Source organism: Cyprinus carpio, chromosome A14 (assembly GCF_018340385.1).
Source record: "Cyprinus carpio isolate SPL01 chromosome A14, ASM1834038v1, whole genome shotgun sequence".
In the NCBI taxonomy this organism is placed as follows: Eukaryota; Metazoa; Chordata; class Actinopteri; order Cypriniformes; family Cyprinidae; genus Cyprinus; species Cyprinus carpio.
The window spans coordinates 28,347,958-28,374,739 of NC_056585.1; the positions used below are offsets into that span (position 1 = coordinate 28,347,958).

A 26,782-nucleotide genomic window follows, 5' to 3' on the forward strand; every position below is an offset into this window, starting at 1 on the left:
ACGCTGTCTGCCATCTGCCCTGTACAGTGAAAACCGGGATTCATCCGTGAAGAGAACACCTCTCCAAAGTGCCAGACGCCATCAAATGTGAGCATTTCCCCACTCAAGTTGGTTACGACGACGAACTGCAGTCCGGATTGTATTTACTGTGTTTCAGGTGCACCTGATCCTCTGAGCTAGACGTCTGAAGCGATGATCACACACATGATTGTGAGTTTCTGAATGTGAGAATGACTGTGATTTTGTCAGACATCGATCATCAAACTCAGATCTTGGGTTTTATGTCTCTCAGGTGTTGCTGTGTTTGTCTGCGCTGTTTCCCGTGTTGATGGGCATTGAAGAGGTCAAATCCAAATGTTATCTTACCACTGACTGCTCTGATGTGTATTCAAGTTGGAAAAATGTGAGTGGTGTGTACACCATCAGCACAATAGATGGACCGCTGCAGGTCTACTGTGAGATGATCCCTGGGAATCAAATCGACCAAGGACCCTGGACGGTAAGAATTTCACTTTAAGTTAGTGTTTTATCATCTTCAGACCTGACCTGGCACCTCAGTATGATTCCCATGCAGCTAACAAATGTAGGTTGTAAAAAAACATTGTGAGAAAAATTGTTTCGAAATGTTAAAATGTCAAGTTTTCATGTCATGATTAGAACGCAATTTAAAGGAAAACATTATTATTATTATTATTTTTTAATATTCAATATTCTAGTACCTTTATTTTCACCCAAAATACATTATTTGAATGTTTATTTTTTTTAATAAAAATCTAAATTACATTTACAAACGATGTAAATAAATACATCTACTAACCTTATCTGCTAAATGAATAATCCTAAATCCTAATCCTAAGAATGTTAAAAAAAAAAATTCAGTTTTTCTTGTCATAATTGACACCTTTTGCATATTTTATAGTAACATATAGACTATTATTAAGTATTATATAAATTGTCACTCAGTGCTTTTATTTGTGCTCTACTTCCGAGTATGAAATGTTTGTTTTTGCAGCTGTTTGGTGACGTTAAAAGCAACATAATTTACGTTTGTTGCTAACAAACGCCTGTCATTTTTCAGAATAAGACTTTTTTTAATGTAGTAAAAAAGTTAAAATTGGTGAATGACGTGAAATGATGATTGTGTGAAAGTGATGAAATGATTTATGACTGTTTCAGGTGATATCTCAGGCGGATGAATGGCAAGGAGAATTTCCTTTAGGCCGTGGGAGAGATATAAATGGGGTTTTGGTAATAAAACCGGCGAATACTGGCTGGGTGAGTGTTTCTGTGACGGTTTTGGCCTATAATAATAATAATAATAATAATAATATAATAATAATAATAATAATAAAAAAAATCAGATTCTTAGAAAACTTGGACTTTTAATCAGGCCTGCAGTATAAATTCATACTTATTTTTGTTCTTTGATTTACTGAAGCGGTTTCCTTTCAAATTTTTAACAGGTTTAAAGTTTCTTTACCAGCAAAATACAGTTATAAACTCAGAGTGGATGTGGAGGACTTTCAAGGGAAGAAGGCTTATGCGCTGTATAACTCTTTCTCTGTGGGCTCTGAGGCTGATGGGTACAAACTGCAAGTGAGCGGCTTTGTAAATGGAGGAGCAGGTGAAACACCACAGACGTTTCAATCTTTTAAGCCATGCTTAAACTAAAGCTTTAAGTTATTTTAAAAAAGTCATCTTAGACGTCCAAATGAAAGTGCCTATAATGAAAGTTTCTCCATTCTGTAGGTGATTCTTTGAGTTATCACAAGGGAATGAAGTTCTCCACCATTGACAAAGACCAAGATACTTGGGGTGGTAACTGTGCTATGACATACTCTCAAGGAGGGTTTGTTGGTATAAACAACTGTGCTTATGCAAATCCCACTGGTCTGTATTTGTGGGGGGAAAGATGATGGCAGTTAAGTAAGCATTGGGATCATCTGGTATCACTGGAAGAGCAGCTCTAAAATCTCTGAAGTCCATCAGCATGAAGATCAGACGTGTGAAGTAGAGCAAGGCTTACAGACACTTAACTGCAGCTTGTGCACATCCACATCTTTATGCATACATGTGGATCTTTCTTAAAATATGGTGACAAATCAAATTAATTTTCCTCTTAAATAAAAATGTGTTGAAGTTGGGTTCTGCATGCTTTGCCTGCTTTGATTTTGAAGCAATAAATATTTATGCAAAGCAGTATGTTGTTTGTGTGTTTTTTGAAGTATTAACCCAATTATGGAGGCAGTGCTCATGTGGGCTTCATATATGATTTAAAATAGTTTATTCAGGATGTGTGAAGGTACATTTTTATAACATTGTTAAGAGTAAATCAGATTTAAGGAGAGAACACAATATGTCAGTATGTTCCCACACATAAATGTCTATTGAGCAGAAAACGAGATGCATTAGCAAAAGTTTGAAAATATAACTTCCAACAGATCTCCATTATGTTTTAATTCATTTGACAAAAAGTTTGAATATGGAAATAACTTCTACAGCATTCTGCAGAAAAAGTACTGTTCTTCCTCAGTGTTTTTGTGTCTGTTTTCCAGTGCAAATAAAGTTTGAAGCTAAATAACATAATGAGGTGTTTTCTGAGAAACTGATGAAAAAGAAGTAAGTTCACGATTTAAACTAACAAATATCTGCCAACAGGCTCAGAGAAATCAACTTAATTCAAAGGGAAACATGTTTTCAAAGCTCACTGTAGGGCTGAGTGATAAAACAATAACAATATCACTCATTAGAACATGCAGAAACTAAGAAATAATTTTTTTTATTAAGATATTTATTTTGTTAAAGAAAATCGTAAAGAATTAAAAAATGTGTTTTTGTCTTTCTCTTGGGAGCAAAAATGTGCCTTGAAACTAAATAAAGAAATAAAGCTTTGACATTTATAGTGATAATTATAGATATTGACTAAAATGAAAAAAAAAAAAAAAATGTATTGTGATAATTATTTTGGCCATATCGCCCAGCCCTTGCTTACTGACAGATATTTGTTATTGTTTCGAGGATAAACTCACTTAATTTTGTTCACTTTCTCAGAAAACAAGACTTCAACTGTCATCATTTTTTATTTCTAGTAAACTTGTTTTGATTTGAGAATGTTTAGAATTTTTTTTTTATTTTTTATTTATTATTATTTTATTTTTTTTTTTTTCTTTTGCAGTGCATGCAACATTTCATTTTAAGGCCTCAATTTGTTGGGTGAATTAAGATTTTTTTAAGATCTATAAACCTAGTTTATTATGTAAAAACAGTGATAGCGTATGGGAGTAAGTTAGATATATATCGATATATATATCTATGTGTGTGTGTGTGTACTTTAAATATGTACTTTTATCTGGACCTTGGCCAGGTATGAACTGGTGATAGATAGAACTAAGATTTTGGTTTTCAAATGTTTAGATGAATTTTGAGTGCATATTGTAAAAATTAAGTGTTTTAAAATTAGTGCATTTACTTTTGTCAGTTTTGTGCTTCTCATTTGCCATCATTGAAGTGTATTGTGTTGGCAGTATCTCTGCTGCCTTTTGGTTAATTTCTAACGTTTTCTTACTGTGACAGCTGAACCATGACTCACAGAAAGATATTTAAGATTGGCTTAGCATCGCTGGATCGCTAGTGCGATGAAGCTGAAGCACAACAATGACTGATGATGAATCGAAATCTTCATATCAGATATTTTGAAACTTTTCAAATGTTTCATCACAACACTGTGGCTTTCCATCCGCCCCTGACCTGATGTGACCTAGGACACGGACAACAGGATATCATCATCATCATCATCTCTGGTGAGGAAGAGGATGAGAACACAATTAACCACGATGGGCCGCAGAGACTCACTTCCTCCTGTGAAAAATTGTATCTCCTGTTGTCTCTCACATCACAATCCAGCCTCATATTTGTTTAGAGCTGTTTTGGCTTGTAAACAGTGCTTGATTTTTTCACTGAAGGAAGTGTTATTATAGATTACAGATTCATATGTTAGTTAAAAATGTCTTGATGGATTTGTTTCAGCTTTTGTCTTCTCCAGATGCTAACTGATGGACTGGAGTGGTGTGGATTACTTGTGAATTATTGTGATGTTTTCATCAGCTGTTGGGACTCTCATTCTGATGGCACCCATTCACTGCAGAGCATCTATTGCTGAGACAATGATGTAGTGCTACATTTCTCCATCAGAAAGTGTTAAAGATATAACATCATCCTCCTGAGGCTCTCTCTCATCTGCTGCCGACGAGCGCAAAAGGGAAAGTCCCTCTCTAAACCATTCAGACAGATCCACCTGAAATTCTCACGAGCTCATTCTCCTCCGTGCCTCAGCAGCGGCGGGTCCTGAACCCGCGGGGAAGCAGATGGCTGCTTTTTTTCCTTTTTTTCCTCGGAAAAGAGAGACGAACGAGAGCGGAGCTTTTTCATTGAAAAAACGCTCACAATGCACGCAGATTGCTTTCTCAAAGACATCGCGTGCGTGCTCTTCACCCAAACAAATGACGCAAAGATTATGTGTGTCATCGGGTGTCAAATAACACCGACACAGATGCAAACATTGTCTAAACGCTTTCTAGTAGTCGCCATGATAGACAGAGAAAGATCGCTCTTACCAGTTCTTTCAGATGCACGCTTTAAACAGAACAGTCAGTGAAGATGAAGAAGAGAATGACGTGTTCTCCCGGTGCCTGTTTATAGTCGCGCCGGTAGTGCTGTAAGAGGCTGTCGCCGGCCAACTCGTTGGTGTTTTTTCAATGTATGCTTCAGACACGGGTCACGACGAGGTGTTCCCCATAGCGACCCCTATTGGACGCAGTTCGAAGTTCCCTTGAAAGGGAACTAAAGCACAAAGTATACTTCAGTTTTTACACGTACGCAAGCTCCCACCGATTGTGTGCATGATACAGGCTATAAACAGGGATTTTGCAGTGAGGCCATAGAAGAACAATTATTTAACATTTAAGCCAAACAATAACCATTATTGAAACCTTCAATTAAACAACCTTTCATTAAATCTGTTCCCCAAAAAACCTTTCAGTAAAGAGTTCTTGAAAGAATCGTGTTCTTACAATGTGAAGGACATTTTAATTGAATTGAATTCAAGTTTATTTGTATATGCTTTTCACGATACAAATCATTGCAAAACAACTTTACAGAAAATTAAGTTTCTTCAATATATTTAGTAGTAGCTTATCAGTGGTGACTGTCAGTTAATGTACATATGGCAGAAATGTACGGAAAAATCAATAAAAGAATCAAACAGACGATGAACACTATTAACAGCAATTATTATATGATGCAGTCAACTTACAGGTGCTGGTCATATAATTAGAATATCATCAATAAGTTGATTTATTTCACTAATTCCATTCAAAAAGTGAAACTTGTATATTATATTCATTCATAAACACACAGACTGATATATTTCAAATGTTTAGTTCTTTTAATTTTGATGATTATAACTGACAACGAATGAAAAATCCCAAATTCAGTATCTCAGAAAATTAGAATATTGTGAAAAGGTTCAATATTGAAGACACCTGGTGCCACACTCTAATCAGCTAATTAACTCAAAACACCTGCAAAGGCCTTTTAAAATGGTCTCTCCGTCTAGTGCTGTAGGCTACACAATCATGGGGAAGACTGCTGACTTGACAGTTGTCCAAAAGATGACCATTGACACCTTGCACAAGGAGGGCAAGACACAAAAAGTCATGGCAAAAGAGGCTGGCTGTTCACAGAGCTCTGTGTCCAAGCACATTAATAGAGAGGCGAAGGAAAGGAAAAGATGTGATAGAAAAAAAGTGTACAAGCAATATGGACAACCGCACCCTGGAGAGGATTGTGAAACAAAACCCATTCAAAAATGATGGGGAGATTCACAAAGAGTGGACTGCAGCTGGAGTCAGTGCTTCAAGAACCACTACGCACAGACGTATGCGAGACATGGGTTTCAGCTGTCGCATTCCTTGTGTCAAGCCACTCTTGAACAACAGACAGCGTCAGAAGCGTCTCACTTCAAAAAGGACTAGACTGCTGCTGAGTGGTCCAAAATTATGTTCTCTGATGAAAGTAAATTTTGCAGGGTCCCAGAGTCTGGAGGAAGAGAGGAGAGGCACACAATCCACATTGCTTGAGGTCCAGTGTAAAGTTTCCACAGTCAGTGATGGTTTGGGGTGCCATGTCATCTGCTGGTGTTGGTCCACTGTGTTTTCTGAGGTCCAAGGTCAACGCAGCCGTATACCAGGAAGTTTTAGAGCACTTCATGCTTCCTGCTGCTGACCAACTTTATGGAGATGCAGATTTCATTTTCCAATAGGACTTGGCTACTGCACACAGTGCCAAAGCTACCAGTACCTGGTTTAAGGACCATGGTATTCCTGTACTTAACTGGCCAGCAAACTCGCCTGACCTTAACCCTTAACTTAATTGTGAAGAGGAAGATGCGATATGCCAGTCCCAAGAATGCAGAAGAGCTGAAGGCCACTTTCAGAGAAACCTGGGCTCTCATAACTCCTGAGCAGTGCCACAGACTGATCGACTCCATGCCACGCCGCATTGCTGCAGTAATTCAAGCAAAAGGAGCCCCAACTAAGTATTGAGTGCTGTACATGCTCATACTTTTCATGTTCATACTTTTCAGTTGGCCAATATTTCTAAAAGTCCTTTCTTTGTATTGGTCTTAAGTAATATTCTAATTTTCTGAAATACTGAATTTGGGATTTTCCTAAGTTGTCAGTTATAATCATCAAAATTAAAAGAAATAATCATTTGAAATATATCAGTCTGTGTGTAATGAATGAATATAACAAGTTTCACGTTTTGAATGGAATTAGTCAAATAAATAAACTTTTTGATGATATTCTAATTATATGACCAGCACCTGTATAGCAAAATTTGGTAGTTCTGTATATTGTTTCAGGGTTGGCATCATCTGAGGTCCTCTGAGGGGTTGGCATCATCTTTTCTCAGGTGTTCTGGATCCAGACTGAAGCTAGTGTAAGGCTGTGTTTATACTTGGCATTAACATGCGACCTGTATACACACTTCTGATCAGTGTGTCCTGGTCCAGACAGATCATCCTGTACCATATAGGAATGTTATCCGATCAGCATGTCCTGGTTCAGAGGATCTCAGTGTAATGTAAATGCAATCCAGCCATCGTGTCTGCATTCGCATTCACAAGTCGACAACACGCAAAACGCCACCCCCTCTCTCGCGAACTGTCAGAAAAAAAACCGAGAACACCCGTGTGAAGACTAGTGAGACTCCTACATTTATCTTTGATTTGTAAAATGTCCCGCGACTGAAAATGCTTTTCAAAAGAAAACCCACCACTACAGGCTGACTTTGCACTGGGCCATTCTCTGCAAACTTATTTAAATATTGCGTGGGAAAGACAGATCAGATTGGTTATACAGATAGAAATGTCAGTTGATGTTGCCAAGTTTAAACGCACCGTGTTCTGATTGACTGATGATCCGATCTGCTTGATTTCTAATAATATTACCAAGGGGCAACATGTACAGGCATATTGAAAATAGCAGAGGACCTAGGACAGCTCCTTGTTGTACTCCATATTTTACTGGTAATAAATGAGATGACTCCCCATTTAAATAAACAAAGTGGTAGCGACCGGACAGGTAGGATCTAAACCATCTTAAAGCCTGCCTTTAAATACCTGTATAGTTTTGTAATCGATCTATGAGTATGTCATGATCTATGGTGTCGAACGCAGCACTAAGATCAAGTAAAACTAGGAATGAGATGCAGCCTTGGTCTGACGCAAGAAGCAAGTCATTTATAATATATATATATTACACTTGTACATTTGTAATAATGTCATATATATATATATATATATATATATATATATATATATATATATATATATATATATATATATATATACCTTGTCCAGGTATGAACTGGTGATAAACAGAACTGATATTTTTGTTTCCAAATGTTTAGGTGAATTTTAAGTGAATATTGTAAAAATTAAGTGTTTTAAAATTAGTGCATTTACTTTTGTCAGTTTTGTGCTTCTCATTTGTCATCATTAAACTCTGACACCCCCCAACACTCCCCCCACACCACACACACAGACTCCTCACCCCTCCTCATCACTACATCTGATTACAATCAAGAAAAAAAACAGTAAACTTGTTATTAATTGCACTACTGTCTGTTCATCCAGAATACTGAGTAATCCATTTGCACACTGAAATATTTTCTCTATGCATTTTTACTGTCCACTGCACTAGTGTAAATGATGTTCATATGTTCATAGTTTCTGCTTATAGTGTACATACACTTATACATAATCCATCTTTAGAGTATGTTCATAGTACACCAGAGAGAGACACCAATGATCTTCGCATAGTGAGAGCAGCTGAGAAGATCATTGGTGTGTTTCTCCCCTCCCTCCAGTAAATTTACGGAATCCGTCTCACTCGCAAAGCCCTCTGCATCGCAGGTGACCTCACCCACCCGTCACACAGCTTCTTCAGTCTGCTGCCATCAGGGAGGAGACTGCGGAGTCTCCAGGCCATATGACCAGCAGACTGAAGGGACAGATTCATCCATCAGGCTGTCAGAAAAGCTGAACTCGCTCCCGAACTTGCCCCCCCGTCCCTCCTCTGCCCCAGGCACCACTGAACTATGACCCCCCCCCCCAGATCCTACATCTCCAGGTCCTTCCACCCCCCCTCCCTCTAAACATACAATGACATGCACCAGTCACTTTGTGCAGCATTGGTCTGCTCACTACCTCATTCACCATGGAACTGACGTCATTCTACCACCTCATCAGTCAGTTTAAATAAAATAACTGCTCTTGAGCCCTTTTGTCACTTTAATCAGACTGAATAAGCTTTTTTTTTGCACTAAAAATCTTAGTTTGTTCACTGGTTTGCACTCTATCTGCCATGTGCCTTGCGCTGCTTTATTTAACTTTATTTTTATTTTTTATTATATGTCTTATTTACATTCCCTTATTGTATAGTTGTATCTTATATTTTATATTTGATCTAGATTTTTAGGCTCTACTGTAAGTGTTATCTGTATGCACCGGGGGTCTGACAAGAACAATTTGCATATTTCACCTTTTTAAACAATTCACACAACCAATAAATTAAAATAAATCATAATTAACTATACCCAAATAAAACTGTATATCATGCTGATAGTATTTAAAATCTGTAAATTATGTCCATAATACTGCCATATTTATATATTTATTGTACATTTGTAACATACTGTAGACACTATATATTCTGTACTTACTGCTTATTGCACTTCGTTGACTTGATTGCAAATTATTGCACAGATACTATTTAAACTGAACTGAGCTGCATGATGACATCACTGAATTCAATGATGAACTGCCTTTAACTGTCATTTTGCATAATTGACACACTGTTTTCCTAATTAATGTTGTTCAGTTGCTTTGACGCAATCTTTTTTGTTTAAAGCTCTATAAAAAATAAAGGTGACTTGACTTCTGGTTAGATGCTAACTGCATTTCGCATACCTGGATACATGTGCAATGACAATAAAGTTGAATCTAATCTAATCTAATCTAATCTAATCTAATCTATTGTGTTGGCAGTATCTCTGCTGCCTTCTGGTTAATTGCTAACATTTTCTTGAGAAGATGCCAATGATTTTAGCAGGTTGCAAAATGGACTGACTTCTCCTTCTGTTACAGCTGAACCATGACTCACTGAAAGATATTCAAGACTGGCTTAACATCACTGGATCGCTAGTGTGATGAAGCTGAAACACAACAATGACTGATGATGAATCGAAATCTTCATATCAGATGTTTTGAAATTCTGTTTCATCAAAACACTGTGGCTTTTCATCCGCCCCTGACCTGATGCGACCTTCACCCTTCTAGGACACAGACAACAGGACACCATCATCATCATCTCTGGTGAGGAAGAGGAGGAGAATGTGATTAACGACGACGGGCTGCAGAGACTCACTTCCTCCAGTGAAAAAGTCCATCTCCTGTTGTCTCTCACATCAAAATCCAGCCACATATTGTTTAGAGCTGTTTAAACAATGCTTGATATGTGCAGATTTCTCTCCTGATTCAGACCAGAAAGCTTTTTCACTGGAGTAAATGTTATTATGGATTATGGACTCGTATTTTAGTTAAAAACGTCTTAATGCTGGATTTGTTTCAGCTTTTGTCTTCTCCAGATGCTAACTGATGGACTGGAGTGGTGTTGATTACTTGTGGATTATTGTGATGTTTTCATCAGCTTTTTGGACTCTCATTCTGACGGCACCCATTCACTGCAGAGCATCCATTGCTGAGACAGTAGGAGTGAAATTATTTCCTTATGAAATGAATTCTTTGTGAAGCCAGACTTTCAGGAACTCTCGCAATGCATTGTAAGGAGTGAAATTATTTCCTTATGAAATGAATTCTTTGTGAAGCCAGACTTTCAGGAACTCTCGCAATGCAAATGCAGATGCACCAAAACAATGGACTTTGATCTCCTCGTGGAGCCAGAATACTCAAATATCTAAATTAATAAACAATCGATATCTGTGATCAGCTTTTGATAGAAATATTGCCTAAATTTAATGATCCCTTGAAATTTGAGTCAGATTAAACATGGAGCTAGACTAAAATTCAAACTAAATCCTAATAAATTCAGAAGCGCAAATAAAAGACCGAATACGCATTAAACCTTTGACCAGGCCGCTGGATTCCGCTTTTTGGGCTGGCGGGTGGATCCTTACAGGTTTACTATGCTTTGTTATTCTTATTCCTACTTATTTACCTAGTAGCGAATATAGTATCCTACATTCACAGAAAATAGCTTCGGCATTGCAAAATAAGGTGGATACTTTCACATTAGATTAGATTAGATTAGATATACTTTATTAATCCCCAAAGGGAAATTAGATTGTCATGGCAGCTCAATAGAATCAATAGACACTTAGAATACATGTGACTACAATACCCTTTTACTAACACAGTTCCGTCCTAGATAGATAAGTTATACACTCTAATAGCACTAGGCAGGAATGATTTCCTATATCATTCCTTCAAGCAACGAGGCTGAATAAGCCTTTTGCTAAAGCTACTCTTAAGTTTATCCAGGGTTTTATGAAGGGTATAAAGAGGGGCAAGGGCCCACCAATTGTGCACGTGATGCAAATTTCATCACTCAATTTATGTGCATCGCCCGATCGTTGCACATTTGCATTAAAAATAAACATTTCAAAAGGGGGGGTTTGCAAAAGAACCATTGTTGGTCCCAGTTTCAACATATATTTATTTAAGGGATTTTTCAGGAACTTGTCAAATTCGTATTTATATATTTTTATGCAAGACAACATGAGTGAAACTCTTTCATATGTGGGGCTTCTTTACATTTTAATATTTATTTTTTTATCATTAAAAGTCAAGGGAATTGTTTGTCACCATATTTTAATAAAGATCCACACGCATGCATAAAAGTTGTGGATGCGTGCACAAGCTGCAGTGAAGCATTAAGGCTCATGAAGCACATATAAAGGAAGGAAACCCTGCTCTACTTCACACGTCTGATCTTCATGGTGATGGACTTCAGAGAATACCAGCTCTTCTTCCAGTAGTACCAGGTGGCTCCAGTATATGTCACTCTATTATCTTTCTCCCACAGATAGTTACCAGTGGGGTTTGTGTAATAACTGTTGTACCAAAATCCTCCTTGATAGTATTTCAAAGCGCAGTTCTCTTTTGTACGATCTTGGTCTTTGTCAAAGGTGGAGTTGTGATAACTCAAAGAATCACCTGCAGAAACGAAAAACTTTCATTATTGTGGCATGTTTACCTGGACATCTAAAATAAAAAAATATATTTTTTTTTAAATAAAATTATTAGGTTTTAAACATTATGGTTTAAAAATCCTTTTAAAACTCCATTATTATCATTTTATTTGGTTAAATTCTTCATTATAGTCACACATTTGGAAATTGGAAAATGAAACATCTGTGGTTTGTTTCACCTGCTCCTCCATCTACAAAACCGCTCACTTGCAGTTTGTACCCATCAGCCTCAGAGCCCACAGAGAAAGACTCGTACAGAGCGTAAGCCTTCTTCCCTTGAAAGTCCTCCACATCCACTCTGAGTTTATAACTGTGTCTGCGCGTCACCTGGTGAATGAACCCTATGGCTGTTAAAAACATTAAATGAAACTGGTTAAATAACAAAACATAATCTGAATTTATACTGCAGTCCTGATTAAAAGTCTTTGTCTTTGATTGTTTAGTCTTTCTCTTTGTTTACTTTCACCTGAAACATTCAGAAATTATTCATCACTTTCACACAATCATTTTAAAAGATTTTAAGGTGTACAAGTGTGGCATCCACAAGGAGCAGACAGAGGGAAAGGGGTTCAAAAGCCAAAATAAATCATACCCTAAAGGAAAAAAAAAAAAAAAAAAAAAAAAACAGTGCATGTTGATATTCGACTACGCCACCCTGGGAATTTCATGCAGAGAATATGACCAGCGCACAGGTTCCCTACTAAAGACTAGGAGAATGGAGACACAGGTATTTGATATAAAAGTACAAAAGTTTATTATGATTTATTAAAATAAAATCGGAGGCACACGAAAAGGGACAAGCCCCATTTATTCAAATATGTTAAAATATCAGAAGCTACGGCCTCTCTCAAGAAATGCCCGGGCAAAAGATAGACACCCGTCACATGCACTGCACGCTCACACTCACAGCACACAGGCCCCAGTGAAGTGATCAGTCACAGCACACGGTGTAAACACCACCACCAAAGAAGAGAAGGGAACAGTCAGTTTCCTATGCAAGAAGGCCGCAGCTCCTAGAAACAAACAAACTCCACACCATACACACAAAATAAAAAAAATAAAAAAAATAATTATATAAACAGACAAGTGAAAACATGTGTTTGTTATGCACATACAGGAAATCAAAACAATTAACTCCAATTAAGGAATGCACAAAATAAATCAGAATTCAAATCAAGAAAAAAACAAATAAACAAATGTATTATTATACACAATTCACAAATCAACAATCAAAATTAAATAAATCAGGATTTAAACAAACGATTCATGACCCAACAGTCAAAAACACAAAACAAAATTATGCAACAAGGAAATGAAAACAAACCAAAAGAAAAATCTTAATAGGAAACAAAACAAAAAAAAAAAACCTCAAACTGTATAAAATAGCGAGTACGTGAGTATAATAGTTCAAGCAGCAGTCTCAAAACAAACCATGACCAAACAGCGGTGACCTCGCTGCACTGAATGCGATCCTCCTACCATCACATAGCCACGGGATCAGGTACACAATGAGAGAGAAAGACGTCCATTTAATAGTTCACAGTAGTAATTCATACATCACGAACTACAAAACAGAGAGAATCAACAGACAGCACTGAACGTCTAACAAACAGCAGATCACTGATTCATGAGCACTGAACCAAACACACGACTCAACTGAATCATTCTCAATCAATCAACTCAACACATTTCACCTGTTTGGTGTCCATTTGATTATCACTCTTTATAGACTAATGGTGTGTTCCAAATGGGATATATCGCCCTCCGAAGGGCACTTTGGAGTTAAAACAATCATGGCTGCCATATTGAAGGGTCGTTTCAAACCGGAGTGCTCAAAACTAGACACTTCAAAGGGCCCTTCGGAATAAAGGATTTCGAAGGGTACAACTGATGGACACTTCAAGCTACCATGATACTTTGTGCAGATTCTTTGCATGATGACGTGATGATGATACAGATCAGAAACAGTTGTTTGGTCCCCTACACCCTTCAACCCTTCGAAGCTCTCACTCCAGAGGGTAAACTCTTTGAAGGGATTAGGGCGCAGGGATGAGCCCTTCTGAATGGAATGCAGGGCCTTACATTCAGATACAATCATTTCTAACATATTTATTACAATATATAGCCTACTGGTAAATTCAACATTGACTTCAATGGTATGAGAGACTGGAAGCTTTCAGCTGATTTTCAACTGAATTGCAGTGTCAAACTATTTCAAATATAGTCAGTTAAGCTACAAACTTCATCCTAATGCACAATGTTTCCATTTAACATGTATTTTGAGCTGCAGCTCGTCATATTAATGGAGTGTTTCACTAGTTAGAAGTAAACCAAATATGTTCTAGATTTGTGTTGGATGTTAACTTTGGAATGAATATTTTATTTGTAAACATCATCCTTTTTTTCGCTTATCTCAGTTAATCTCATAAAACTAGCGAGCTGAGCCAGTAATGGTGCTGACAGTGTCGTATAAACATGACTGAAGAAGAGAAAAGAGGAACAAACGAACTAATTAACTTGAGTGAGTCACTTACGCTGGAACCGCTCCGATTGATTCAAACTCAGACCCGTACTTGAATCATTCATTTCAAGTTATTCACTAGTGTAACGGGTGGCTTAAGGCAGTAACAAAAGAAAGGAGGACATGCGGTTGGTAAGGTTGCAACAAATTATTTATTAATAAAAGAAAGAAAAAAATAAATGCCATTTCTGTCTGACAAGACATTATAGAGTCCAACAGAACAAGTCTCACAACTTATAATAAAATTCAAATAAACATTCCAAAAACAAACACAAAGCAATCAAGAGCAAACCAACCACACCACATCAACAAAGCCAAAACTTTTATAGAGGGAAGAACAGGTGGACATCGTTTTCTTGATGAGCCTACTAGCCACACCCACTGGCCGGCTGTAGCAGAAAGAGAAGGAGACTCGTCACACTAGCAAAAACCAGTTCAAAAGAGCCATTTATTTTCGAATATCGACTTGACGCTTTTTAAAAAGCACTCGTTGATGGGTGACAGAGCTTTTCGGAACTTCGAATCAGTTAAACCATTGTGTCGCAAAATGATTCATGAATGATTTAGTTCAGAATGGCAAATTCAAAGCTGATATTTGATTCATATCAGGACTTAGGAGTGGGTTCGTGAATCTTTGATGCATATCAGAAATTCTAACCACGGATTCAGCATTATGATTGGTCAGATCGCATGTCAATCAAACTACTGTTGTACCAAGATGGAGCGGTTTAACCAATAAGATAAAAGGGGTGTTTCAGCGCCGCCCATTATGCGAAAGAAATATCCATAAATCGATTTGTAAACCACAGACAAAAAATGTGAAATCGAGCCGAAGTCTCGTTTTCCATTTGTTAAATGAGAAAATTGAGTCATCTTTGCATTTTTCGATATTCCTTTTGAGATTGGACCTCGGGTCCAGCTTTTTACATGTTTTAAAAACATTTTTTCTGGTCATGAAAATGTTAAAGGAATGTTCTTTTTTTTTCTTTTTCTTTTTTTTTTCTTTTTGCTAACATTATGGATTTTTTTTTCAAGATGGCCACCGATGACAGAGAGGCACAGCATGTTATCAAACAAAGTATTAAACCTGAGATTTACACCACTATCGATGGCAAAACTATAGTGGAAGATGCACTGTTAAGTTTCCTTTTTGTCAAACTGAAGACTGTGGCTCAGGATGACATTATCCTGATGGCTGTAAAATAACTTTGGATCAGTGTGGATTGAAAACTCCAAGAAGGTCCTGTTTGAACTGTGTCCTGGCACAGGGCAGCGTTGTGTAGCTCACAAAGGGCAACTGAAAGATGTCAACAATGTTAAGAGTTGTCTAAAACTACTGAATGAGGTTGGTGAGAATGTTCCTCGCTTTGTGTCCTATCACTTGGATGATTTGCCATCAGTGACTTTTAATAGCCTCGATGTCTCTTGCCTGGTTAGTAAGATTGATCGTAGAGTTGGCCTCCATAAAAAATACTGTGAGTAAGCAGTCGACTGAATGTGAGAACCTTCGTGGAATAACTACAGACATTAGTAAACGACTGAGTGTGATTGAGCAACCCAGTGCCAGCAAGGGGAATGCAGCCAGAACCATGGCCAGTGAAGATGCCCAGCTCCATGGACCAAGTCACAGGGAGCCTGCACCCGGACCCTCTGCCTTGCCCGTCATTGAGGAGACAGCTGGCGGGGGGAGTGAGGTAGCGATGTCACCTGCATGGAGCCATGTATTAACCCTCTGGAGTCTAAGGGTATTTTTGGGGCCTGGAGAAGTTTTGTCATGTCCTGACATTTGTGCTTTTTTCAGTTTATTATAAATATCTAAATGGCTAAAGTCTAATCTCACTGTAATCAGCACAAACTGGGCTATAATAATATGTGAGCAGCATGTATGTACATGATTGTGTTTTTTGAGAAAAAAAATTTTTTATGCGTGGTTAGTGAAAAACTAAAAATGTTAAATCACTTGAATAAGGCAAAAAAACAAAAACAGAAAATATGTTCCCAAAACTATTATACTTTAGAGCTTTGTAGCCTAGAATTTTTTTTTTTTTCTAAATGATGTGAAAAATCATCTTGTTTACTCACTTACAGAAAACAATATATTGATTTAAATTTTTCTAAGACACTTTTTGTTGGTAAAAGTCATATGCGAGTAGGCGTCAACTATCATGAATTCACACCTGAGAAGACAAAGGCCTGCATAATGAGCTGCATAATGAGCCATTCAGTCAGCTGTGTGACCGAGAGGGATGAGTTACAAGAAAGAATGTGAGGACAAAATAAATGTATATAATTTTATGTTTGTAGTTTATTTAGAATATATTTAATTATCCCACAACATAATTTAAAATTCACTTGTGAGTGCAGTTAAACAGTTTATTAGGAACAATCAAAGCTGACTTTCAAACTGAATTTTTTGCATCATTACTCCATTCACACAATCCTTCAGAAATCCTTTTAACAATCTTATTTTCTACAAAAAACATTTATTGTTTATTATTATTATTATTATTATTATTGTTATTAATGTTGAAAAGAGCTGAGAATATTTTTTTTTTCAGGTTTTTTAGGGGGGATAAATTTGAAAGAACAGCATGTTTCTTATATTTGTTACAGTTACATTTATTGGTACATTTATATTATTTACGTCAAGCTTTTTGAATGGTATAGTAGTGTATATTGTTATTGAAACTTCATAATATTTCACTTGACTATACAATTAGTCAGGCATTATAGTTTGGAAAAAGTCTTTGGAAAAAGTCTAACTATTAAAATGTTTACCACGTTATGTGAAAACTAGTACAAGTATATAAATAAATAAAAAAGAGACTTACTCATGTTTTATGATCTCTGCTGAATAAAAGTGCTTCATTCTTTTTTTCTGAGGAAATCCAAATCTCAAATCCTCAACCACATCACATCTTTTTGGGGTGAATTATGTCTTATTCCTCTCATCGCGAAGCAAACAGTAAAATAAAAAAAACTTGAGGAACAGTCTCGCTGCGTTGTCTTCTGTTGTGTGGGCGTATTCAAGCCGTGCGCTTTAGTGAAACATTATAATTTGAATAGCGCGCTCGGCGCGGAGGCGTGGTCGCATTAGAAGATAATGAAGGGAGACATGAAAAACGGACATCGTGTTGTTTTCATATGGATTACTTTATAACAGAATATTTGTTTTCGGCAGCGCTTGTTTAGTTTAAAAGTAGACATGTCAGGCTTTCTATAGATATCTCTCTCATGTCTCTGTGTTGAGTATTCACTGAATTACAGTTCATTTTAATGACATGTTTGTAACTGAAGATCAGCGCAGACAAAGGCTGCAGACAGCACTCCTGGTTTGTTATCTTTATTTTATAAGTGCACAAAGTTTTGTTGTTATTTATGTCTGTATACAAAAAAAGTAGACCCTTTACAGATTCGATTGATATATTGCTCTTATCTGTACGATCAAAACTGAAAGTGTAATTTAAGTTCTTTTCGGGGTTATCAGGAGAAAATACCCCAAAACGTGTATACGCGTTAATCAACTCCAGAGGGTTAAAGCATGGCAAGCGCAAGCAACGCTATGGAAAACTATCTACTGCTGCAGTACAGATCAAGACTAGTATGAATCCTCCCAGAGAGAAGAAGACCTATGGAATAGTTGGAACTGGTGCAGTGGAGAACATACATGCAGTGACAACTAAGCGGGTGAGTGTGTTCATGACAAAACTTGCTCCTGACCTAGACTCAGAGACTCTGGTTAGATATTTAAAAGAACAACTGTCCAGAGATGTGACTTGTCAGAAGATTGGCATTGAGTATACTCGCTACAGCTCCTTCAAAGTTGCAGCTGAATCCAAGGAAGTAGCAGAGATGTATGCACCGCAGCTGTGGCCAGAAGGGACCTATGTAAGGCACTTCTATGAGAATCGCAAGCCTAGGGCTGCAGTAGGGGCAGGTATTAAAGCACCACTTGTTGTAGAGATGAGTGCGCCTGAGTCTAGGGCATCCCATGCATCTTAAACAATGATAAACTGCTATGAGAGTTGTGTTTTATAACTCCCGCGGTCTGCAGCTTGGACAGGATGCTGGAGCGAGAGCCCAACGCACTGTTATTGACAAGCTCTTTGAGAATGCTGAAGTGGTGTGTTTGCAAGAGACTTTTTTAGCTATTCAAGATCTGGATAAACTTAACTCTGTGCATAATGATTTCCACGGGGCAGGGGAATCCACGACAGACCTAAATACCAGAATTCTGCATGGCAGGATCCCAGGAGGTGTAGCCATATTTTGGCACAAGAAATTTGACCCTTTTGTCACTGTGATCAGGTTAGATGTGGACTGGGGCATAGGAATTAAGATAATAAGAATGCATAATAAGAATGTTTTTATAATCTTAAATATATACACTTCATATGAAAGTCACAAAAATGAAAATGAGTACTTGAATAAGCTTGCTTCTATAGGCTCTTACATAAGGGAAAGTGAATATACATCCATATTTGTCTTGGGGGATCTGAATGCTGATATATCAGATATAAATTCACTTTTTGGTCAACACTTGACACAATTTTGCAAAGATAACAAGCTTATTTTGTCCACTAAGGAATTACTGCCAGCTGATAGCTATATACATGTGAGTGAAGCTTGGCATACTACATCCTGGTTGGACCACTGTATATCTACAGCTGATGCACATGATTGTATAAAGGAGGCTGAGATCCTATATGGTCTGGCCACAGCAGACCATATTCCTGTCTCTATGTTCATAAATGTTAAGGGTCTACCTGAGCTTGTCTGTAGTGACAGCCATAAACCAGGTGAGATACTGGACTGGGCAAGGCTCACAGAAGATGACCTGCAATATTACAAGTTACTGACTGATGTGTACTTGAGAAATATTGAGTTACCTGTTGATGTAATTATGTGTGTGGATAGCAGATGTAAGAATGTAAGTCACAATAATGACCTATGTGCAATGTATGATAGAATTGTGAACAGTTTAGTTGATGGAAGTGAACCACTAAGAAGTAAAGTGGGGAAACAATATATTGTAAGACCAGGGTGGAATGAATATGTCCATGATGTTCATATGGAGGCAAGAGATGCATTTAGAAGATGGGTCTTAGCAGACAAACCTAGACATGGCCCAGTCTGTGAGCACAAGGTACGGCCTAATGCTAGGTTCAAATATGCTGTGCGTTTTATAAAAATAAATGAGCAGACTATGAGGGCAAACTCCATGGCTAAAAAGCTACAAACTAATGATGTTTATGAGTTCTGGAAGGAGGTGAAAATGGTTAGCAACAGCAAGATGCCACTGCCTTCTAGTATTGATGGTATTACTGAACCTGAAAACATTGCAGAGTGATGGAGGAGACACTATGAGAACATTTTTAACTAGGTGAGATACCGTACAGTGTTGGTGTAGTCATCGGGCCGGAGGTAGAATGTTATGCTATTGACAAACTTAAAATGTACAAAGCCTGTGGGCTAGATAGAATAACAGCAGAAAATCTGAAATAAGCTAGTCAAAGTATTTCAGTTTTACTTGCTCTATGCTTTTCTGGGTTAATGAAGCATGGCATACTTCCTGGATCCATGTTATCTGTCTTGTTAGTACCTGTAGTTAAAAATAAGACTGGTAAATTAACGAGTATTGATAACTATAGACCTATTTCACTTGCAAGTGTACTATCCAAGGTACTAGAGGGGATCCTTATGGATAGGCTTGCAGAATACATAGTGTCAACAGATAATCAGTTTGGTTTTAAGAACAAGCTGTCACGGTTGGTAAACCGTGATCTCTGGGTTTTGCACTTTGTGGTGAAATCTGTGTGTTTCGCGTCTGCACTGATTAGCTTGTGGGCGTCTCCGTTAATTGTCATCAGCAGCAGCTGTCACTCATTACCCCTCTCCCTATATATATGGCTTGTCTCACGTCTTGTGTTTGTGAGAGCGTTGTTTTCATGTTGGGTAACTGTTCTTTGCTTCTGTGTTGTTCTGCGTTGGATGTCCGTGTCTTCCCCCGGAACCTCATCCACTCATCGCACCTTCACAAGCATCACCACTTACCTTTGGTTCGATTCCCCGCAGTTCCTGTGCCATCCTCTCCTGCTGCCAACTCACCATCACCATCTGCATTACTCACCGTCTCCCACCATCTTGGATTGTCGTCTTCCCAGCGTTGTGTTGTATTTTTGTTTGTTTTGTTTGGTTTTCATTAAACTGTTTCATACTCGCACTTGTTTCCAGCTTCTCCTTCACCCAGTCGTCACAAAACGTTCTCACCTCTAAAAATGGAAGCAGCGAGCACCACCTCTTTAACGGACTTTATTCACCACAGCGTCAACCGTATGGATCAGCAGCAGGAGAGCATCACGAACACCGGACACGCTATCCAAGCGCTGGTGGCACAGGTGTCCGAGCTCACCCAGCAGATCCACCAGCTCACCTCTCCCACTGTGCCCATCGCACCGCCTGCGCCGCCCGTCCCCCTGGAAAATTCCCCAGGATCACTTCCGGCCAGAGGCGCGACTCCCGGCGCCAGAGAACTACTCCGGTGAGCCAACTTCTGCAGAACTTTCCTTAAGTGTTCCATGCACTTTGCCTTACAGCCCCGCACCTTCGCCACCGAGGAATCGAAGGTTGCGTTCACGCTGACTCTACTTTGCGGCAAGGCCGCCTTATGGGAGACGGCGGTGTCGGAGAACCAACATCCGTGTTGCGCCTCGTTCCACACCCTCTCGGAGGAGATGAGGAGGGTCTTCGATCGAGCCGCGGTCGGCAGGGAAGCCGGCCACCAGCTCTCAGACCTACATCAAGGGACCTCCTCTGTCACGGATTACTCCATCCAGTTCCGCACCCTGGCGGCCTGCGTGCCAGTGGAACGAGGCGGCGCAGTGGGATCGATTCCTGCATGGCTGGCCGACCGTGTTCAAAAGGAGATCTACCTCCTCGAGCTGCCCCCCACACTCAACAGTCTCATCGACCTAGCCCTATGAGTTGATGCCCGGATTAATCGTCTGGGTCGACACACCAGTCCTACATGCCATCCCATCTCTCCGGAGAGGGGCCGCTCGAGTCGAAAGAATGCGGTCGGTCCCGTCGACGACCACGAACCCATGCAGGTGGGTAGAGTTCAGCTGTCCCGGAAGGAGAGAGAGCGGCGGAGGTCCCAAGGACTATGCTTGTACTGTGGAGGCTCAGGACATACCATCTATTCCTGCCCGGTTAAAAGAGCCAGCCCGGTAGTAAGGATGAGGCTACTATCGGGTGGGATCTCCGCTGGGAAGTCCTCAACAACATCCTCGACTCTCCTTCCGGTGAAACTGTGGTGGGGGAATCACACACACGACTGTCACGCCTTTCTGGACTCCGGAGCCGAAGGTAATTTCATCGATTCACTCCTTGCACGTCACCTGAACATTCCTGTCCGGCCTGTGTCTCTTCCCATCCAGGTCAACGCACTCAACGGCCAGGAACTGCCTCACGTCACCCATTACACTGAACCCCCATCACTCTGCTCAATCATATCCTTTTTCCTCATGGACTCCCCTGTAGTTCCCATTGTCTTAGGTCACCCCTGGTTAATGAAACATAATCCACGAATGGAGTGGGGTTCCAACACGGTCACATTGTGGAGTGAAAGTTGTCATGAGTCTTGTCTGGTTTCTGCTTGTCCTGTTGTCCCTGTCTCTGTTTTTGCAGAAAGAGAACATGGTATTATCAAACGTGCCCGAAGAGTACCTGGACCTGAAGGAAGTGTTCAGTAAGTCCCGTGCTGCTTCTCTGCCTCCGCATCGTCCCTACGACTGTGCCATAGACTTAGTGCCAGAGAAGTCTCCGCCTAAAGGCAAGTTATACTCCCTTTCTATTCCAGAGAGGGAGGCCATGGAGAAATGCATTTCTGATTCCTTGGGCTCTGGGTTCATCCGCCCTTCCTCTTCTCCAGCGGGGGCGGGGTTCTTTTTTGTGGGTAAGAAGGATGGTTCTCTGCGACCTTGTATTGATCTACCGAGAGCTGAACAACATTACGATAAAAAAACACCTATCCTTTACCACTCATGTCTTCAGCTTTTGAGAGGTTACAGGGAGCATCCGTATTCACAAAAATTGGATTTACGTAATGCTTATCATTTGGTCCCGCATCAGGAAGGGAGATGAATGGAAAACCGCCTTGTAATACCCCTAGAGGGCACTTTGAATACTTGGTGATGCCGTTCGGGCTCTCTCCAACTCGCCCGCGGGGTTTTCCAAGCACTCGTTAATGACGTGTTGAGAGATATGGTAGATCAGTTTATATATGTTTACCCCGGATGACATACTGATTTTTTCTTCATCTCTCCAGGAACACGTTCAACACGTCAGACGAGTGCTCCAGAGGTTACTTGAGAATGGTCTTTTTGTCAAGGCGGAGCGAAATGCGTATTCCATGCACAGTCTGTTCCCTTCCTAGGGTATATCGTCTCGTCCGAGGGAATACGTATGGACCCTGACAAAGTTAAGGCTGTGATAGATTGGCCATCTCCAGATTCCCGTAAGGCCCTACAGCGGTTTCTGGGGTTCGCCAATTTCTATCCGCGTTTTATTCGCAATTTCAGCCAACTAGCCTCACCTCTGACGGCCTTGACCTCTCCCAGTACTCCGTTCAGGTGGTCGGACGCAGCGGAGACTGCGTTCACTAACCTCAAGAGCCGCTTCGTTTCGGCTCCCATTCTTGTGGCCCCTGACCCCACACGGCAGTTCGTGGTGGAGGTCGACGCATCAGAGGTGGGGGTAGGTCTAGGAGCAGTGTTGTCCCAACGTGCTGCCTCGGACGATAAGGTACATCCTTGCGCTTTTTATTTTTTATTTTTTTTTCCATCGTTTATCTCCTGCTGAACGCAATTATGACATTGGTAACAGAGTTGTTGGCCGTCAAATTAGCTTTAGAGGAGTGGCGTCACTGGCTGGAAGGCTCAGGGGACCCTTTCATGGTTTGGACCAGATCATAAGAACTTAGAATACATTAGAACTGCCAAAAGACTCAATTCCAGGCAGGCTCGGTGTGGGCACTTTTTTTCGGTCGATTTGATTTTACCTTATCGTACCGCCCGGGTTCCAAGAATATCAAACCCAATTCTTTATCACGTCTTTTTGATCCCTCCGCCCCGCCCGGTGACTCCCGAGTGTATTTTACCTGAGAGAGTAGTGGTCTCAGCACTCATATGGGAGGTCGAGTCGAAGGTCAAGACGGCCTTAGAAGGGGGTAACGCCTCCGCCAGGTTGTCCACCGAAACCGTTTATTTGTGCCGGAGGAGTTAAGGTCCGAAGTCATTCAGTGGGGTCACTGCTCTAACGTTGCTTGTCATCCAGGGATAAGTCAAACTAATGGGTTGGTTAAACAACGATTCTGGTGGCCACGTGTGGCTCGCGACGTCTGCGATTTTGTGTTGGCTTGCTCAGTTTGCGCCAGTGGTAAGTCATCTAACCGACCTCCTGATGGGCTCCTTCAACCGCTGTCTGTCCCTTCGAGACCCTGGTCCCACATCGCTCTAGATTTTGTTACCGACCTCCCGCCCTCTAATGGCATGACGGTCGTTTTGACCGTAGTGGACCGGTTCTCGAAGGCGGCACATTTCATTCCCTTGCCCAGATTACTGACAGCCAAGGAGACAGCGGTCACTGTCCTAGATCACGTCTTTCAGCTTCATGGCCTCCCGGTAGACGTGGTTTCTGACAGGGGATCTCAATTTATATCCACATTTTGGAAAGAGTTTTGTAAATTGCTAGGAGCGTCAGTTAGCTTTCTTTCGGGTTATCATCCCCAGAGTAACGGACCAGTCTGAGAGAGCCAACCAAGATTTAGAGAGGCGACGTTGCGATGTTTGGTCTCCAAGAATCCTTCTTCCTGGAGTTCAACAACTGTGCTTCTCTATGGGTGGAGTACGCTCACAATTCGTTACCAAGTGTCAGCCACGGCGCCTTTCTCCGTTCCAATGCAGTTTAGGTTACCAGCCACCAGTTTTTCCCCAGTCTGGAATCTGAAGTCGCGGTCCCCTCCGCTCACGATGCGTTTGTCCAGAGGTGCCACCGACCTGGCACCAGAGCCCGCGAGGACTCTGCTCCGGATTATGAGGGAGCGCACCAAGGCCGATCGCCACCGCGTCAAAGCCTCCTGTTTTACGTCGGGGGCGTCAAAAAGTGTGGCTTTCTACCAATAACATTCCTCTGCGATCCGTATCTAACAAGTTAGCTCCCAAATTTATTGGCCCGTTTACTATCACCAAGATCATTAGTCAGGTGAGAGCGTTGTTTCATGTTTGGTAACTGTTCTTTGCTTCTGTGTTGTTCTGCGTTGGATGTCCGTGTTACTCCTCACCCCCGGAACCTCATCCACTCATCGCACCTTCACAAGCATCACCACTTACCTTATTGCTCGTCGATTCCCCGCAGTTCCTGTGCCATCCTCTCCTGCTGCCAACTCTACCATCACCATCTGGATTACTCACCGTCTCCACCCCTTGATTGGATTTCGTCGTCTTCCCAGTGTGTTTGTATTCTTGTTTGTTTTGTTTGGTTTTCATTAAACTGTTTCATACTCGCACTTGTTTCCAGCTTCTCCTTCACCCAGTCGTCACACAAGCATGGAACTGATCTGTGTATTTATCCACTTAAAGAAATTGTCCATAGGTATAGATCACGCAATAGCACAGATTTTATGTGTTTCCTGGCATGCTGTCAAAGGCATTTTGATTGTAATCAATCATGGGAAACTGTTTGGTAAACTACATGAGCGTGGTGTCCCCTCTTACATAATCAGGATACTGCAGTTCTGGTACTTCTCACCAAACTACTGCAAGTCATGTGGGGGATGAGTTTGTCATCACCCTTCTATGTCTCCAATGGAGTGCGGCACGGCGGAACTCTGTCTCCGCTGCTATTCAATCTGTACATGGATAATTTATCTAGGGAGCTAAAAGGATGTAGAACTGGCTGCCTGGTGGGGAATAGTCTCATTAATCATATGCTTTATGCTGATGATTTGGTGGTACTGTCTCCCTCCAGTGCCGGCCTGCAGCAACTTCTTAGAATATGCTCTCAATATGGGCAAATGTTTGATATAATTTAACTCGATCAGAAGAGTGTGCGTACTGATCGCCAGAACCCAAAGAAGGATATGAAGGGAGTTCTATCCTTCTGTCTCATTGCAGGTGAACCACTAGAGGTTGTAAGAAAAATTAAATATTTGGGACGTGTGAAAGAGATGACGTCTCTGTTGATGATGCACTGTGCAGCGTCAGTGTGGAAAAACTGTATTGGGCAGGGCAAACATGCTGGCACGTAAATTCCCACATGTGCAGCACTATGATGGTTAAAATCTCACTCTTCAAAAACCTACTGCACTCCACTGTATTCTGCCCACCTGTGGTGTAATTTTAGTGAGGTCCGAAAATGAAAAAACTTCAAGTGGCTTTAATGATGCAACTGAGAATTGTGTCTTAAAAATTTCCTAGTTGGTGTAGTGCCAGTGAAATGTTTGTGTCTAATTCTAATAGTGCCCACTTTTAATGCTGTTTTAAAAGAAATCTTCTGTAATAGATTCATGTGCAGACTAACAGGGTTCTAGAATTACTGATCATTGTGTCCATAAGCTTGATGTTTTCTACAGAGCGACACAAGGTTAGGAAACATCTTGCTTTTGGACACATTGAGATACCCGAAGCCTGTATATGTTTTAATGATGCCTCATCTGCATCATTCTTAAATGTTTTTGTATTGTTTTATATGTATATATATATCTGTATTTTGTTGTCTCTCTATGGACATATGTGTCTTGAATAAAAGTTGATTGACTGATTGATTGATTATGGGAATGATATTTATGAACGTTCTCTGAAAAAAAAAAAAAAAAAGTTAGACATGTCTAAAATGTTTCAGTAAAACTGTTCCATGAACGATGTATAAACAATTTTTTTTTTAACATTAATGTTTCCTGTTAGCTGGGGAGAATCATGTAAATAAGTGCTTGAATATGATATCATTCATCACCATGGTATCAAAATAACAGTACTGGCTGCTGATAGAAATGACTAGAAAAACCAAATCCATTAAAAGAATAGTACATTTTGTTATATATACTGTCTATATGTGTGTGTGTGTTTCTTTGAAATAGACCTAACCTCAACAGCTAGTTCATGAAGGTCACCCAGAGCTTATTGGTGAAATATTCCACATTTCAAGACATTCATGAATTTCACAACATCTGTTATTAAAAGAGTCAACTCATTGTCAGACTCGTGCTTTACTAGTGATCTGGAGATGATAAGCCAGCGTTTCATTGAGGTATGAGAAGTTGCTTTATTTTGCAACCTGCTCAAGTCAACGGTATCTTTAGAAAACACTCACACATTCACACAAGTTGCAGGAGGATAGAACGTTAGGAAAGAGTGAGTTTAAGAGAATGAA

At 40.0% G+C, this 26,782-nt stretch overlaps 1 protein-coding gene across 1 annotated transcript in view; it reads left to right on the plus strand.

Moving 5' to 3' along the window:
* Positions 1–293: 293 nt before the first annotated feature.
* Positions 294–26,782, plus strand: part of LOC109066844 (microfibril-associated glycoprotein 4-like) — a 198,673-nt gene continuing 172,184 nt past the window's right edge. Inside the window, exon 1 of the mRNA XM_042770468.1 lies at positions 294–499. Within this exon, the coding sequence (XP_042626402.1) occupies positions 329–499 (171 nt within the window). The 5' untranslated portion in view covers positions 294–328. The remainder of the gene's footprint in view (positions 500–26,782) is intronic.